The sequence below is a fragment of the Gadus morhua genome, chromosome 23 (genome assembly GCF_902167405.1).
Source record: "Gadus morhua chromosome 23, gadMor3.0, whole genome shotgun sequence".
Classification (NCBI taxonomy): Eukaryota; Metazoa; Chordata; class Actinopteri; order Gadiformes; family Gadidae; genus Gadus; species Gadus morhua.
In genome coordinates this window covers 12,605,614-12,624,592 of record NC_044070.1, presented here as the reverse complement: position 1 = coordinate 12,624,592, position 18,979 = coordinate 12,605,614, and the positions used below count along the sequence as shown (strand labels likewise).

The following is an 18,979-nucleotide window of genomic DNA, read 5'->3' as shown; positions in this document are numbered from 1 at the left end:
TGGGGGAAATGGGAAAGCCACTTTAGGGCATAGAGGCAGAGAGGACATCCCTGATTAGAGCAGCCATGTTCAGACTGCTTGCAGGAAAACATGGGGGAAAGACAAATTCACAGCCAGAGTGGAAATCATGTAAATTGACTTCATCAGAAGGAGTAGTCTCATCCCGGAAGGACACGGAAGGACACAGGACACCCCCCTCCCATAAAAAATAGGAAAAGGTGGAAATGAATGAGTCAAAATGGACAATGAAAATACAATGCTGTGTTTTCGTGTGTGTGTATGTGTGTGTGTGTGTGTGTGTGTGTGTGTGTGTGTGTGTGTGTGTGTGTGTGTGTGTGTGTGTGTGTGTGTGTGTGTGTGTGTGTGTGTGTGTGTGTGTGTGCACAAAGGACAATGAATTGTCAACGTGGACTCAAAGGTGAGGGCGAATGTGTGTGTGCATGCATGCATATGTGTTTGTGAGTGTGTGTGTGTGTGTATGCGTGTGTGTCTTTATGAGTTTGTGCGTGTGTGCATACATGCACGCGAGCATCCATGCATGTATGTGTGCAATCTTGTGTTGGTGTGTGTGCGTGCGTGCGTAGGTACGTGTGCGTGTGGATGCAATTGGCTTTTCACATCCCCGTTGAATGAAACCCTCATCAAAAGCGGGTCCAAATGACATGTAAATGTGGGGCTTTCAAAGCTTAAGCACAGATTCTGCCAACAGGCAGCACAGAGCTGTAGTCAGGGTGCGTGTGTTGTGGCACAATGGAGGCTGGGCCCCCTCCAGGCCAGAGAGACAGGGGGAGAGAGGGAGAGAGGGAGAGAGAGAGAGAGAGAGAGAGAGAGAGAGAGAGAGAGAGAGAGAGAGAGAGAGAGCGAGAGAGGGTAGTGGTTCTGGGGAGAGAGAGGGGGGAACACAAATGACATCTGCCGTACTTGGAAGCAGGGAAATGATCCCGCCAGGACCACGAGTCAGAAACGTGGCACTGCAGAACTACAAATCCCCCCCCCCCCCCCCCCCCCCGCCCAACCGACCTATCATTGTATCTGGTCGGTGCTATGTGTTTGAGGGGAAACCGAGAGTGTGTGAGATGGGTAGACACATAATAGAGAGAGAGAGAGTGAGGGAGAGAGAGAGAGAGGAGAGAGCGACACACCGTGGATCTTCATAGGACCCTGCCTTTGTTTTCCTCTGAAGCACACCCCACCCCCCCCACCTCCACCCCCACCCCCACGCAACCACCTCCGCTGGGAGAGTTTGACGGACAGCTATCTGTGTGCCAGTCTATTATGTGATTCCTATCACACAACAGAAGCCTCACCACCACCCACCCCACCCCCGCTGCTCCCCCGTCTCAACCTCACTCATACTATTCAGAGTGGGGGGGGGGGGGGGAAATACATATTCCCCATCGCAAAACAGACTCCGGCTTGTCACTCCCCGCACGTCTGGAGGAGAAATGAAAATCATTCGATTCGTATCCACAACAACAGCGGGAGGCAGCGGCGCAAGGAGGGGGTAGAGAAGAAGAAGAGGAAGAAGATGATGATATACACGAAGAAGAAGCAGAAAAATAACAAGAGGAAGATTATGATGGAGATGAAGAAAAAGAAAATGAGGATGAAGAAGAAGAAGACAAACGAAAAAGAAGATGAAGATGATGATGAAGATTAAGGAGAGGGAGAAGAAGAAGAAGAAGAAGAAGAAGAAGAAGAAGAAGAAGAAGAAGAAGAAGAAGAAGAAGAAGAAGAAGAAAACGACGAAGACGTCGAAGTCATACAAATAGTCGAAGATGAAGAGGAAGAAAAAGACAAAGAAAAAGAAGAAGAAGAAGCAGTTAATTTTAATTTCTACAGGTGTACACCAGTACAAAATGAATTCGGTTCCCGGGTAGAGAAGACGCAAAAAAAAAAGAAAAAAAAAGTCCTGTTCCATAGCAAGACAAAGCGAGGAACAACTAATGGGAGGCATTTGCAGGGGCAGGTGGGAGAACGGGCGACGGCAAACTCCATGAATAAATCAACAGCCGGTATTAAAAGCAGCCAGAGCTCATGGTGTAATTAGAGCTGCTAAATCTGTGCTTTGCCCGCCATTATTCACCACGCATGTACAGATCTGTGTATGGACAGGGATTCCATTACACATCATTTATTCAGAGGGGAGGGGGGAGGGCCATTAAAGCCTAGTGTTAAAAGGGTAATTAGGCTAAGAATAGCCGCCAAGGTGGCCATGGGAAAGCCGTGTCCGAGCCTCTCTCCAGTGCAGGCGGAAGACGTCCCGGGGTTGAGAGCGGGGCCTCTCCTCTACGTGTCTGCCAGCTGCGCGTCGTTAACCCAGAGGGGTACGTCCTTCGTATGACGCGGTGGAATCACGGGGACGTCTCAATCAGTTAGACTGCGCTTGGGTCGCGTTGCCATGGTGCTGAGATTGTTGAGCACAATGCCACGACAATTGAGCTTTGTCGTTCACCGTGAGGTCCCGCATTGCCGCGGCTACGGTGATTACATCGAGTTGGTCATAAGGTGTTGGAGCAATGCAAAAATTAAAATGGAAAGCATATACTGTGAGAAAACGTAAGCGTATAGCTATTATATATAAATTATATAAATATAATTTTTTCAGCCCTTTATTGAATCTACTCAATAGTTTTTAATCTATATATAAAGATTGTTTCCTCCACTTTATATTGGGCTGGTACAGACTCAGTCACTCATTCATCCATTCATTCATTCATTAGCACGGTTTGCTAATTAAGGGCATATTCAGACTGAACAAAATGGCTGTTCTACAATGGATTTCTCATACAGCCGTCATGTATTCTCTCTTTGTCTTCTTCCGCTGCCACAACCGGGCGAGCATGTTAAGTGAGCGTGGCCTGCGCTAACACACTGCAGCAAGCGCTCACAACATCCTGCCTAAAATGAATTAATTGCAGCCGTCAGACAGGCCAACTGGCAGTGAGCGCTTGTCAAATGCCACTCCACGTCTTGGCTAACGTCCGCCCGGCCTCACCTCCCACAGTGATGGCTGTTTTCTCTCATCATATTCACTACAGCAGAAGTACAATGGCGCAGGCCTGCAGACGTGTTGCCAGGTCCTGCTTTCCCAACCATCTCACTCCCTCTCCCTCTCCCTCTCTCTCTCCCTCTCCCTCTCTCTCTCCCTCTCCCTCTCCCTCTGCAACATCTTCGCTCTCTTGCTCATCAAGCGGCAATCATTGATGAAGCACAGAGAATCCCCCTCCGCTTCCATTGAGACATGCAGTGATCGGTAATGAAAAATGATGGTTTCAACATGGTCATTTGATTTGATTGAGATAACCTCCGGACAAGAGATGATTTCTAATTGGTGGGGAAATAAGGGGACGTATTGAGTCGCAGAGAACAATGGCACGCCGAGGAGCTCGCGGGCAGGGGGGGGGTGCTGTTCCTGTGGTGAAAGGGGTTGTCTTGCCTGGCTGCTTACCTCTGGTGCTTGCTGAGCAGGGGTAGTAGTTAGGCAGATCAGCTACTGTTGAAGGGCATACGTACAAGGGCATACACGTGTTAGTGTTGGTTAGTTGCACTGCATGCCATGTATAATAAAAGGCACATGCAAATCAGAGACCGAGAGCGAGAGCGAGAGAGAGAGAGAGAGAGAGAGGATGAGATAGATGGTGAAATATGCAGAATGTTGGCTAAAAAACAATCCAGATAAGAGTCTTTGAGATAGTGAGCACGAGGTTGGATGGCTTTAGAGTCATGATATAAGCAGACGCGCCGTTCACGGCTGCATGTCAACCTCGGTCATCTTCAGGTAAAGCAGGATGAATGTGTTAATGTATTAATGACGACAAAGTCCCCCCCCCACCTTCTCTTCCTCCCGTTTAATCTCTCCCTCTGATCTAAATGGGATTGGAACCACTGGCTGTCGGGCCAGTTTAGCATTTTTCCATTCTGTGACAGGCCTTTTAACTCTCTCGGGTCTGGGATTTGGATTTGAGCTACTGGGGACCTATACTTTCAAGTCCCAAGACCTTAAACCAACCGCAAACTTACGCACTGGGTATCCATCAGGTGATTTCCTGAAGGATACAGTGACCAAATGAAATACATGTTTCACATCAAAGATTCAACATTTATCTTGTGTCTGCTTCCCATCTTCTTCGGATCATATTTTAAATAATATATTAAATATCCATATGGCATGATTTTGAAGCAACCAAAAGCATGATGAAATGAATTCACATGGTTACACACTCTTGACTCATTGCATTATTCCATCATTAAATCATCTCTTTCAACTCTCTTATGCTCAATAAAGGTTAATCATTTAAGCAGCAATTGCAAATGCCCCCCTTTAATCTAGCAATTTTCTTGTTAGAAAACGACAATTAGCTTATGATTCACTTTACTGTGTTCATGATCCCAGCATTGATTTAAATGCCACCGCCTTCACACCCGTGCTGCAAGTTGTCAAAACGCAGTAGAAAAGGAACAAGGTATTTATTCGCCTGCACAGTTTTAATAATGCTGTTTCGCCAGTGATGGCCAGTCACACTATATTGATATACTGTCACCACCGTGTTTCTCAAACTCGTTGGCATGCCTCGTGCAGCAACATGGACGGCTGAGGTAAATTACATTGAGCGCCAACTGGAACACTGATGTATCAAGGCTGGTGAAGATGAATTGAGGGGGTAATAGACCTTTGTCGGTGGCAGCTGCGTGTTCCTTTGAAAACGCGCGTGCTGTAACTCCAGGCCGAGACTTAGTGCGGAGGAGTTGATGACGGAACATCATCTTATCAACGGATGAACTGCTCTCTAGTTCTCAGCAATGATCGTTTTCTCCCCCAGACTAATCTCATTTGTGAGGAAACGCTGACACCACTTTGGTGCGATTAGGACATGTAGGCCTACTGGAGCCGTTGATAAGAGGTACATTTGCTCCGATGATAGCATGATCACGGCGCTATCAATGTTCCTCATCCATTCTGGGCATTTCCTTGCATGCGATTCCAACCTGTGTTGGACACTAAGAACATAATGGATATGATAAGATCGTGAGCTAATTGGTCAGGTCGACCTTTGCCCTCAGAGTGCTGACTAAGAGCCCCTGCATATCGACTTCCGCTCTGCATATGTTGACCGCATGAAATGAGTAGAAGCCAGTAGCTAGCATGCTCTGTATTACTGCCCATGACTAGGACTAAGTGCTAGCTAGCATACTCTGTATAACAGCCTATCACCCGGACTATGGTAAGCTACCATACTATTTATTATAGCCTTTAATCAGACTATGGTCAGCTAGCGTCCTGTGTATAACAGCCTATCACCAGGACTATGGTCAGCTAGCGTACTGTGTATAACAGCCTATCACCAGGACTAAGGTCAGCTAGCGTACTCTGTATAACAGCCTATCAACAGGACTATGGTCAGCTAGCGTACTCTGTATAACAGCCTATCACCAGGACTATGGTCAGCTAGCGTACTGTGTATAACAGCCTATCACCAGGACTATGGTCAGCTAGCGTACTGTGTATAACAGCCTATCACCAGGACTCTGGTCAGCTAGCGTACTCTGTATAACAGCCTATCACCAGGACTATGGTCAGCTAGCGTACTCTGTATAACAGCATATCACCAGGACTATGGTCAGCTAGCGTACTGTGTATAACAGCCTATCACCAGGACTATGGTCAGCTAGCGTACTGTGTATAACAGCCTATCACCAAGACAAAGGTTTAAGTATTGACACAAACATGAGCACGGTCAATCATAATGCAGCCTGCAGTGTTCTCTGGGGGGGGGGAGGAAAGCTCATTTGGCCAGCGAAATGAAGAACCATACGATACGATTTGGGAGAGGCACTATCTTTGGTTGACGCCCTTGGGTGCATAGTCTGATAAGTCCCTCAGCCCAGGCACAGTTTGTGTGTGTGTCTGTCTGTCTATGTGTGTGTTGATGTGTGTCTGGGGGGTGTATGCGCGTGTTTGTGGGTGTGTTTGTCAAAGTTGTGTGTGTGCACCCCTGTGTTTTGTGGTGTCGGTAATTGCATCCTCCCTCTAAATGAGGCTACCCATCATGCACCAGAAGCTAAACTGGTCTATTTTTTCCAATTATTCTCCCTGATTTCTCCCTGAAGTACCGATCATGGAGCATATTACATGCATAGCACAAAGTGAGGAAAGAAAAAGCCAACAGGAAATAAGGCATAAATGGGGGGGGGGAGGGGTCGTTTGGTAGTTTGAGCAAGAGAAGGCCAAGTAGAATGTGAATGGGCAGCCTGTAAAACTTCTTTGTTGAATAGACGGGCGAAGACGTTAAATTGAGATATTATTAGACACTAAAACCGTAACCCCCAACCCTCTAAAACGTACCTTCACTTTAACATATACCTGTAGAAATCCTCTATGATTATGCTACATGATAACGCTCCTTACTGCCATGACTAACGTTAATGAATGATTCCTTAAGGTCCCCCTAGTGTAAAGTGTTAGAAGAAGACACTGTGCTTACCCAGGTCCATGCTCTTGGACTTGCGCGTCTTGACGATCTCCAGCTGGGCGGGGTTCTCAAACTGTTTGGTGCGTTTCTCCGACATGCTCTGGCGCCCGAAGCCCTCCCGCTGGAAGGAGCCGTCTGCGTCCGTGTCCGGGCTCAGCGAGCTGGGAGAGAGGAGAGCTCTTGTTAAGTCATGCTTTGTTTTTTATATGGTGCATTAGTGTGTATGGGTTTTACAGTTGATTCACTTTTCGATTTATGCAAGGGTATGTGACTCTCCAAACATGCCATTAGACCTTTTTTTTAATACGTGGATTGCAAAAATTAATTGGCAGGCACTATACAACCCCACATCACTCAGAAAGAATCGTAAATATAAAGCATCGTCACACACATATTCATCTGTTTTCAATAAGATATGGGATATGGAAAGTAATGTGCTGGACAAAGGCAAGTCCGTTCACTTAAATCTAGTCTATTCAGATTGAAATTGGCATGCAATCTACGTTCCCTACATGATCACACACGCACACACACACACACACACGTCAACCCCCCCCCAGTCCCACCCCGCCTACCACCACCGCCGTCACCCTGAGTCACTTCCAATCATTCATGGCTGTTCAAGGACGTCTCCACCTCTGCTGGGTTCACCCCAGGCCAGGAGTTGTGGATGGGATGGGGATGGGCTGCTAGTGAGGCGATGCCTCCCATTTAAGGTCAAAGCCCACCCCCGACCACCACCAGCACCACCTCCACCACCCCCTTACCCCCCCTTACCCCCCCCCCCGACAAACTGTCTGGGGAGCCTGACCCATCGGTGCCTGCAGCGTCCCTTTGAGCTCTCTCTCTCTCCATCTCTGTCTAGGATCTTAATTGAAAACCCCGTCGCCGTGGAAGAGCGGAGAGAGGGGCGGAGGTGCCAGGGTGGAAGGAAAAAGGTGGTCCGTGGATATTTGCATTGCAAAGGAGAGCCTTTCCAATCAAGCGTCACACCCTTTGAGGATCCGTGTCTCGGTGGGACACGCCTCTACATACTCTTCCGACACTTCTGTCTCTCTGGCGGTGTTGGCATCATGTTTTCCTGTGCATTTCTTTGCCTGCGTGTTCTGCATGTTGACGGCAGTACGGACGTTCAAGTCCGGGTCCTGATTAAGCGTGCCATGCCTGTGGTGCGTGCAGGGCTGCTCGTGTTCAGAAACGTGTGTGTGTGCGTGTCTGTGTGCGCTCATGTGAATCTCATGTTGCCGTTGAACAGGGGGAAAGCTCTTAGGTTAAGTCTGTTCTCTCGGATGTATATTCAGCACTGCAGATCCTCAAAGAGATCATCACAGGGTTTTGCACGCAAATAAAAAGTGGATCTCTCTTCATGCGAATAACTTAACTTGCATATTTTCTTCCCTCTATGGATGGCAGGGGAGACCATTGACGCTCCTGAATCGTACAATTACTGCTGTCTTTGGCGCAGAGGACAATGCACCATGAGGAAGGAAGGTGGGGGGGTGGGGGTACAGATGATGAAAAATTATTCGGTGTCAAAGATACAACAGGAGCTGAGACCCCCCCCCCCCCCCCCCCCCCCTCTTCCTTCTCTATTTTATACCGGCGACAAGCATGGCAGGCTAAATGCTACATTTCCCAACTGCTGTGGGGCTGACGGTTGAACAAGCATAAAGAGTATGATTTTCTTTTTGTATTGCGCATGAGTTGTGTAATCTTCCGCCATACGCCCGCTCACGTCAGTAAAAGGGATCTGCAGCTTAGCTTTTGACACGCACATTGACCTTCGAAACAACCTTTGGCTAAAGAAATCTGCTTCACACAAGAAGAATGACCTTTACAATTTGAATACGAAAGGGGGAAGATTGAAGAGGAGACCCCCAAAGATGAAGGGACCAACAGCAGGAGCAGCTTTCTGTTTACTTCCTGCGCACACCTTCCAGTGGGTGAGGTGACAAGGCCTCATGCCCCCTTCACTCCCCTCTCCTAAGCCCTTCACCCATTGCCCAATCCCACCCTATCACCGATCCCTTGTTGCATACAGTGAACAGGCTCCCCTGTTTGATCTCTATCCTCCACCCCAAAACCTTCCTGGAACAACTCCTTACCGACAGCTGCGATACCGTGTTGTGTGTTAGACATCCACTGCCGATTTGGGTTGTACATAAGGGAATAATAAGAATATAATAAATAAAAGACTCTGCTGCTGCGACGTCGACCACGGCTGACAATCGCAACTAGAATCAAAAGAGTCTAGGGGGGCGAGCTCTGCCTGCGCAGGCGAAAGAGAGAGAGATGACAGGGAACAATATATTATTCATTTGTTCAGTTTTCATCATTCCATTTCTTTTTTGTCTCCCACTCATCTTCGGATGCTCTCTGAATACCACCCCCCCCCCCACCCAACACCCCGATGTCAACCGCTGCAACATGTGAGAAAGGGGGAGGGGAAGGCGAGGAGGGGAGGCATGGGGATGTGAAGGTGGGGATGCTTTCTGCAGGAATTTAGATTTCGGTCACTCAAGTCGCTATTGTGTGTGTAAGGTGGGGGAGGAGGCAATTGAACACGACAGACCTCGGCATGAAGCACAGGATGGAGCAGGCGCTCTCCTTTCATCCCTTTAAAGACACCGGGCAGACGGTAAAAGAGGGAGAGAGAGAGAAAGACAGAGAGAGAGAAAGAGAGAGCAAGAGCTAGAGAGCAAATCTAGCCATGGAAAGCTGGATATGCAATCTTGGAATAGATTGGATCGGAAAGTGTTTGTGAGCAATTGCACATCAAGCATGTGGGCATTTGCATGGCGGCGCCACCTGATCCAGTCGGAAGTCCAGCCTTTTTGCTGTTGTTCCAGTTCATCTACAAGGCTTCTCCCCTATCTAAACACCCGGTGGGGGGTCACAGGGCCCCCGGAGTACCTCAGGGACATGTGCGATAGTGGGATAGAGCCCTGCTGGGGGAGAGAGACCCTGGGTCAGGGGACAGGGCGTTGTAGCCCGGTCGGGGGTACATTGTGTTTGTTTGAGCTTGCATTTGGTCCACTTTAATCATTGTTCCTTGATCCTCAAAGTTCAAGTTTGTCTTGTGCAAACGCGGCAGCAGTTCAACTCCGAACCCAACCCAAATCCACGCCGGCGTGCCATGAAGCCCCATGCACGCTGGTTCTGTTTTGTCCCGCTCAGCAGCGTGAGGTGGCGGAGTACAAACAGCGCAGATATTCTGTTGATGTGTCATCCTTAACACCCTGGGTGGATGTTATTGGTATGACAGGCGGGTGATCTTCATGCCTCATTCACCCGGGGAACCGAAAGTACCGTGAACGCTCGTTCGCGTCTATTAAAAAGAGTTGCAGGCGCTTAATCACATCGCTGACACACACGCACACAAACACGCGGGTAGACACCGTGTTTCCGCCTGCTCTCTGTTCTCGTAAAGAAACACTTATTGTCAAGTGCCTCTTATTTCAGGTGCTTTCAACTCTGATTCCAACACTTCTGCTCTGAAGGAGAGGGCGAGAGTAGCTGACAAGAAGGAAAGCGACGGACTGAACTGGTCCAGTGGGGTGGGTGAGATGGACGTGCTTAGACTTGAGGAGGCTGAAATGGACTCCTGCCTAATGGACTGCTCACTGAAGGCTTTATCGAGCTCCTATGTCTTGTCAAAGACAATGAGAAGATATGTTTGACCGAGAAATAAAAACAATAATTCTAAAATTGCTTGAGCATGCGACATTGCAGAAAGCCGCCCTGGGAAACAACTCATCTAAGGCAGTTGGATAAGTGTTGTCAAAGTCTTCTCCTCCCGTCCCCATCTCCTCCCAGATGATTGAGACTGTCCTTGGCTGTGTCCTACATAAAAGGCCTTTTCCATCAGAATAATACATTGACTCTTCTCTTCTCTTCTCGTTCTATAAGCAGCGTTTAAAAGCAATTTTCATTCTTCAGAGCAGATGCTCTCACGACGGTCAAAAGCCCTCCTTGCTCGTCGTCTAAAATTAACGAGCGAAGCATTGCTCACGGGCAAATCCACATCCCTAACCCAGCGTTTTACATCCACTCGCTGCCTCCCTCGCAGGGAGTAAAATGTGTCAAACAACACGTCGGCAGTGTGGCTAAGTGGTGTGCACTAAAAGCCCTCCATGCACACTATTTACCCCCGTGGCTTGGGTTGCCGTTGACTTGCACTCCCCTTTTTTCTTCTAAGCTCCACTCCTCCAATCGCTCCTTCTGTCAATCTTTCAAAAAACTCCCAATGAGGAAACAAAATTCAGAGAGTTTGGTCGTTTGGCCTTTTTTCTGTGCTTACAGCCTTTCACCTAGAGTGACTGATGGAGATGGGGGTTGTCCTCCTGATTCAGTCCACCAAACCCTAACCATACTACAAAAAATGAACACACATTTGATTGTTGAATGAATGTTCAACACTTTGAACATTCGAAATCAAACACATTTTTCATTTCACTGAATTCATTTTTTCATTCAACTCGAAGCACAGATGGTTCAAGTGAAAACCTTTCCCAGAAAATGTTTGCTTGTGAATTGCGCACGGAGGGGGCTTATTGCACCTGTGTTTACATTGCCACTAAATGGGCACGGCGGATTTGAACACACTTATGATCCGCTATAATCTTCTGCTAATTGTGATTAAGCAGAGTGGATGAGAAGTAGAAGAAAGGAGGAAGTTACTGAGGCCAGCAGGCTTCGCTCCGCTGACTTCCCCGACATCCTGGCCTGTGTTGCTGCTTTAATTGAGTTCAGCTGACGGTGAGAACGAGGTCTGTGTTCGCTTTTAGCTGTTGTTTTTATTCACAGGCAATAATGCATGTGCACGTGTGTCATGGCATGCATCGCGAGTGCATTAGCGCTCATGTGTGTTCACCTGGGGTTGAGTCGATGTTGTGTCATGGTGCAAGGGCAAGGCCACACAGATGCATGCACACACACACACACACACACACACACACACACACACACACACACACACACACACACACACACACACACACACACACACACACACACACACACACACACACACAGGAGTAACAGAGGCAGAACCAGACAATGAAAATATATATGGATGCATAGTTAAGATGCTAGCAGGCGAGTGATTACTACATAGAAAAGGTCCAGTTTCATAAACCCAGAGAAGGTATTGGATTTTGTGTCTGTGTATATATATATATATATATATATATATATATATATATGTGTGTGTGTGTGTGTGTGTGTGTGTGTGATTGTGTACACACCTTACACTTAAAATATTTCCTTGCCAACTTCCACACAAGCCTGTGTGTTGGTGTGTGAGTGTGTAGGTGTGTGTGTGTATAGGTGTGTGTGTGTGTGTGTGTGTGTGTGTGCGCGTGCGTGTGTGTGTGTGTGCGTGCCTGAGACAAGGGCTGCGGGTATGTTTACATGAACCCCATCTAATTATGATAACAGTTTGATGGCCGGAACACGTGCACTTGCCGTGCGTGGCTGATGAGGGACCCGCAATCAGGAAGTCAAATAAAGCGCTCCGTGCCGCCGGCGCTGTTGTTCCTGGAAGTTTGCTTGTTCGCGTCCAAGCGGACCGTACCCACTTTATATGTTAATTCAAGGTATTGTTTACCAACTGTTATGAGTCTAAACACTTGTGCAAAGTTGTAGAACGTGGTGTGCGTATGTGTGAGTGAGTGTGAGTGTACGTTTTTGTGTGTGTGTGTGTTTGTGTGTGTACAACAAGGATATTTGTGTAAGTCTTTTTGACCGACTGTCAGAGCTGTCTGGGTAGCGAGGCAGTCACCTGTGACATCTCCCAGCCAGACAACTGGACGTGGTCCAATTCTCTCACTCAACATTTTACTTTCTTGCCCTATCTCTCTGGTTCTCCCTTTTACCCTTTCTTTTTTCAATGTCATCCATCACAAACTCTTTATAAGAATGAGCTGTGGTCACCCGTTCGGTCAGTTATGGGAATGGATTTGTATCCACGAGGACTGTGATAATGTGAGTCAGATGGAATACTGGTTGCAGCGCCCCTACTGGAGAACACAGGAATTAGGAATAGGGTCGGAGGTTTCATAGCACATTCATGTTTGACGTTTCTGCTTAGCACACCAGTCCTTGCCAATATCTTAGTCTTCTTTAATGTTGCTGAATTATCCACACTGAAATTATGCCACATTATGTTTAATGTGCTGATTCTAATTGATTCAAATGTATTGACTATTTTGCCAGGTGAATGAGAGTATACACATTATCTTGTTGGTGTGTGTGTGTGTGTGTGTGTGTGTGTGTGTGTGTGTGTGTGTGTGTGTGTTTGTGCGTGTGCGTGTGTGTGTGTGTGTGTGTACTGACACGCAAACACACATGCACCCACTCACAATAAACGTTCACGATCATACCTGTGCGTAAAACGTTCTAATTGACAGTTTGAGGTATAAGAATACAAAGATAAGTATTTTTGGAATAATATTATAACAGAGGTTAAATTAATGAATGTACTGCTGCAGTGCCGCTCAACAACTGCCTGTTCGGAAGGGGCCAATGGCTTGGCCTCCCGAACTGCTGCTTGCATCCTTCTCGAGAACCACTTATCCCAAAAAAATCACATTCGACACTGCATTTCTTTGGGTCCTCCGCAATACAGCCAACGAGTGTGAGGTCGACCGGGTGAACGGTTGTCGAGAAAATCGATAGGACCGACGTACAGAGACTCCTTCCCTTTCTATATATTTTGACCAGACCAAAGTCTGTTATTTATGTCAACGATAGCGGTGCACGACTCTTGGAAGTGAAATACGCACAGCGGCAAAAGTTCAGCGTGTTGATGGAGGGCAATAAATAGAACGACAACAAAAATACTCCTGCCATCGTCGGGAGGAAAGAAAACACTTTCATTCTCCTGAGAGACGTTTGAGAACCAACAACACTTTCACTCAGCCCTATAGGGTACCCGAGGTGAGAGATTGACACTTTTCCGAGGCACTGATGCAATACGCCCGGAGCATCCAGGATGTTGTGTTTGATTCCGTGTTTATACGTCGCACAGCGAGGCTATCACCGCTTATACAAAAAGAAAAATCCCCCTTTGTCTGGAATTTGTTTTTGTTTAGGGGGCTTGCATCGTGTTTCTCTCGTCTCCTCTTTGTGTTTTATGAGGAGGAAAGTTTCTCAGCGGGGATTGGGAAGACGTCCATGTAGGAGGGGAGGGGAATCTGTATGCAAGCTTGGAGCAGAATAAACCTCCGGGTGAACTCCGGAACGGGAACTATGTGTGCGGAGCTTCTTTTAGGAGTTAGAGTAAAGTTTGGAAAGTCTACAGACACGGTTCAGGGGGGACAATCATAACAGTCGTTGTCGTTACGCGCATCTGAGGTTTGACCTCTTTTCTGAAACACGAGGTGAAATCGCGATCAGATGGCAGCTAACCTCTGAAATATGGCAACATAAACAATACACTCATATATTTTGAAATATAACAACTAATCAGCACAGAGGAAAAAATAATGTAATGTGATCCTTTGGGGTTTGAAAGGTTGGTGCCAAATTTAAACACTTGGCATTGAAGCTAAAACTAAGCTCTTGTATTGTCCGGCACCTTAGCATGAATAAACTAAACTAAAGCTTGTAGTATCAGTTCAAGTTAAAACTGGACAGTTTCCATGAGTCGTCGCCGCTATCGGAACGTTAAACACTGTAATATCTTGATGTAACGTAAACAATAAAACAATTGTTTTAATTATTTGGCAAACTTTGGTAAATAGGTACTTAATACGGCTGTAAAAACAAGCTAAAGAACAAACCTCTCTTTCTCTCAACGTGCGTTGCGTTTGACATTAGAGGGGGGGTGGGGGGGCGGGGGGGCTCCACTGATTAGGAATGGACCAGCAGGGCCGTCTCACAGCCAGGCGTCCTTACAGGCTGTTTGTCAACCGAGGAGAGAGGAAGGGGAGCGTGCACTTCATCATTCTCCAGGAGGGAAACGCTCCGACGGTTGGGGGGGGGGGGGAACCCAACACCAGCGCATTCCCCCGTATCGCGGCGTGATAACAGGGTACGCTGACGTTACGGCCCTCCCTGATTGGACGGCGTATCCCGTGGCTCTGACTTCATGTTTGAACCGGGTTCCGAGGCCTGAACAAATAACACGTTTTGTAAAAAAAAACGACCAGCTCTTGGATTAATGTGCTAGTATATCATACAGCACGTATCAGCAGCAGCGGCCTTATCTCGGTTCATTTATAAATCAATGGGACGCGGGGCCTTCCTGTTTGGGGCTCGGGAAGGGGCTAACGACTGCGGAGACAAGCACAGCGAGACGGCATGGGAGGGGGGCCAAGGGGAACTTAATGGAAACATCTGGGGAAAGGGAGGAGGGAGATGTGGACGAGAGACAATCATTTACAACACACTCTGGTGCAGGAGAGAGATGACCCGTAGGGAGGAGATGGCTGGGATTCCTCTGGCTGCACCCTGCTTACCCTCCCCCACCGCAGGAGATAAGGGCGATAACATGTGGAGGAACTGAACCTGTTCGTCCAGTCATTCATCCGTTCATTCATTTCAAGATGTTTAAAACGCCTAGTTAGTAACCCGAAGAGAACTAATACTAATGGAGGGCAGGAATAATCAATTACCGCTCCCAGGCAGATTGATGATGGATGTTTGGCATTGTGTGTGAGCTGTGTGTGGTTTAAAGGATCAGAATTATTAATATTTATTAATATTTGTTCTCCATATTCCATACGCTTTTTGTATGGAATTATAAAACCCCAAAGGTTAAAGAAAAGATGCCCCTATCTCTGATACGGGGAAAGTGTTTGAGCTCTGAGCTGTGTGTTGGTATGTGTATACGTGTATATGTGTGTGTAGGTGTGTGTGTGTCTGTGTGTGCAAGAGTGTGAGGGAGGGCAAATCTAAAAGCGTACAAGTCAGTCAGCATTAGTCAGTTTGTATTTGACTCAGTGTGTGAGCAGTCACAAGCATTTCAGTAAATGGGACATAAAGGCACGAAGATGCCCTGGCCCTAGCGTGTGTGTGTGTGTGTGTTTATGCTTGTGTGTGGGTTTGTGTGTGTGTGTGTGTGTGTGTGTGTGTTTATGCTTGTGTGTGGGTTTGTGTGTGTGTGTGTGTGTGTGTGTGTGTGTGTGTGTGTGTGTGTGTGTGTGTGTGTGTGTGTGTGTGTGTGTGTGCGTGCGTGCATGCGTGCGTTCATACATGTGTGTGTGTGTATCGTAGTATGCATTGGGAGGAATCGTGGGAGATTTGAGCCATGAATAATTCAAAGCTACCCAAGGCAGTGATACACAGCGCATGAGCGCACGCATCCCACACGTGTCCACGTGCGTTCAGCGGTTGCCGGGGGAACCTGCATCTGGCAGGCCGGGGCGGCGCGGGAGAGAGTGGTGGAGTGCTGTGCTGGCATATGCTCTGGAGCTAATCCACAACGACAAACCCCTGACATCACACGAACAGGCCTCTCCTCTCCACTCCTCTCATCCATAATGAATGGAGGAGGGAAGAGGGAGCCACCATGAATGGATGGGGTGGACGGGGTGTCGGTCACAGAGAAACAATGCATACCGTGGGATATGCTTTGTTTACGTTATGCTATTTATTATTATCGTGTCCGTTTAGTGCAGTTGGGTTTCTGCGCAAGCGAGAAAAAAACCTCTGTATGATTTATATACTATAAGAAACATCTACATCTATACATTTTAATATATGGTATAGGCTTCTATATACGGCCGGTCCCTGGAGAGGCATTGACCTCTTTCAAGGATGATGAGCCCTGTCTTTATATTCTATCAACCTTACTGCCTAGGGTGAGCCGGGGGGTGTGTGTGTGTGTGTGTGTGTGTGTGTGTGTGTGTGTGTGTGTGTGTGTGTGTGTGTGTGTGTGTGAGAGAGAGAGAGAGTGTGAGGGGGTTGGGTGGTACGGAGGGGTGACCGTAGGAGGCCTATTCAGGTTGAACCCAGGAGAGCTTTTTTCTCCCAAACTGACACATACACACTGGATCCTCCATTATTAAGTGTGTGTGTGTGTGTGTGTGTGTGTGTGTGTGTGTGTGTGTGTGTGTGTGTGTGTGTGTGTGTGTGTGTGCTCACATACATACACATACTCACAATACACTTTTAGGATCAGGCATGTGTGTAAAATGGAATAAGAATAAAAATATTAATAAATAAGACTACAATATATGTATTTCTTGGAATAATATAATTTCTTTTCAATAAAAATATGCACAACACACACACACACACACACACACACACACACACACACACACACACACACACACACACACACACACACACACACACACACACACACACATAATGCAATTGTACACCTGACCTTTCACAAACCCTATTTCTCTTCTCTGTGAGGAAATGCTGGAAGTCCATCGCTGTATAAAAAATTCATCAGATCCGACAGGCCAAAAGCAACCCACTCACCATTCATTGTGACTGGGCAGCTCGTGGATCCAGGGCACCTGGTTCCCCACCACAAAGCCCATGTCCTCGTGGGAACTCGAAGACGATTGGTCGGAGAGGTGGACAGGAAGCATGGGCGGCCTATCGTCTTCGATCATGACGATGTCATCCTGGGGCATGTTGACAGTGGGGGAGAGCTGGAAGTTAGCTGTGGAACGAGGAGATGGGGGAAAAAAGGGGATTAGTCATTCATTCAGCTGTATATATTTATATATATACTTATACAATTACATGAAGGAAAGAGAGTAAGTGAAGCAGACATCCAATCAAAAAATGTCCCAGTCCGAGAGCTTTGATTTTATTGTTAATTAATAATTTTCATTACAGTTGTACCAATTAAGTTGATAACTGTCACCTTCTTGCCTCTAGGGACAAAGACGGAAAATGTGTTTGGGAAGAACAAGAGAACGAGAGAGCGAGAACAAGAGAAGGAGCAAAGGAGAAGGATGGACTGATAAACTGAGTAATCGGCCCTGGGCCACCCTATTCACAGAGGTCCCCGTATTCATAACAGACCTCGAGTGCAAGTCCACGACAATGGGGGCTCCATGGCCCGAAGATTGGGTCAGATATGGGAAGGGGATGTAGAGAGAGGGTCCTACAAACTCAAACTAGCACTCATGAGCGCACACACACACACACACACACACACACACACACACACACACACACACACACACACACACACACACACACACACACACACACACACACACACACACACACACACACACAGCAAAGAACCCAGCAAAACCTCTGAAAATCCAGAGTTCAATTTGCACACATGCTTGCGATTAGACTTCCGAGAAATAACGCGCGCAACCACCTCCCACCTCCACCCTCGCTGCCACGGCGTCCATTCGCTCCCATTATTCCCACAGCACCGCCTTTTTTTTTGTGCAAATGTTGCTGCTCAGGGAACAATTGCATGTAATCACTCGCAGCAGACAACAATATTTACCCTGGCGCGCACTCAACTCTCCACCTAAGAGGCATTTCATTTCACTGGGGCCCTGGCAAGTGATAGATGCATATTGTTGCAGTGAATGGGGGCCCTGCTAATCAACGCGGTGATGAATTGCCTTATCTCGGCCCGTTCGTCAGATAAGGGAAGGGGAAGTCGAGGCAGCCGGGGTGGACGTGACAGGGGTATTCACGAGGCGCACCTGCGCAACCGACATGGGTTTCGGGACGGAGGTTCACGGTTCACGTCCTTTGCAGAGGATAAGCAGGCTGCGCTCCGGATTACACGCAGGGTTTTGGTCTCCCTGGAGACGGGAAGGAGGGGGTGCTGGCAACGCGGGAGACGATTTATGGAAAGCGTCACGTGTCTTGAAATCACGGACTGTAATCCAAGTGTTGTTGCGCCGAGTCGCAGGGGTTAAGGATACCAGACGTCCAGAAGGACAGAGGAAGGGAGGCTTTCATTATGTGTATTCGTGGAGTAAAGACGCTGGAGGATTGCCTTTCATCCGTTTATACCTTACCAGACATATATAAATGTACTTAAACTGTACTTCTCCATCAAATCTTATAAAAACATTGGCTTTCCATTCCCCAAAAAATTATTCTGCCGTCGTTTGGTTAAACTAAAAGTATCCACACGTTGAGAGTACATCCCACACAAAGTAACCTTGAAACACCTTTATAAACACTTGGATGAATTCCCCCTCCCCAGAGGCGTCTGGCTCCATACGACGAGCGCTTCTGTATTTGTTCTCACTTTGATATTTTCTGGCATGCTCATCCCTCTATCCAGCGCTTCCTCATCTACAGTGGTTAAAATGGCTGCCACCGCCATACAGTCGAAATGAGGGCCATTCCTCACTGGGGCAGCTAGACAAGAGAAGCCCAGGTAATTGAATCCCACCCCTTTCCCCCCTGTAATCCAGCGGAGTGGAATGTAATGATGGAATGGTCCGGCTAACTGCGGTAAGCTACCCCCTTCGTAGCCGTGCCGCTACAGAGAATGAGTTCTGTGGTAGTCAACACAGAGACGGATGGTTCCGCCATTGCTTAAGCAGTGC

General features: G+C 47.5%; 1 protein-coding gene across 1 annotated transcript in view; it reads right to left on the bottom strand.

Annotated features, from left to right (window-relative positions):
* pard3aa (par-3 family cell polarity regulator alpha, a) overlaps positions 1–18,979 on the bottom strand; it is a 349,891-nt gene that overhangs the window by 102,015 nt on the left and 228,897 nt on the right. Inside the window, 2 exon segments of the mRNA XM_030349167.1 lie at positions 6,486–6,634; positions 16,914–17,100. Coding sequence (XP_030205027.1) covers positions 6,486–6,634; positions 16,914–17,100 — 336 coding nt within the window.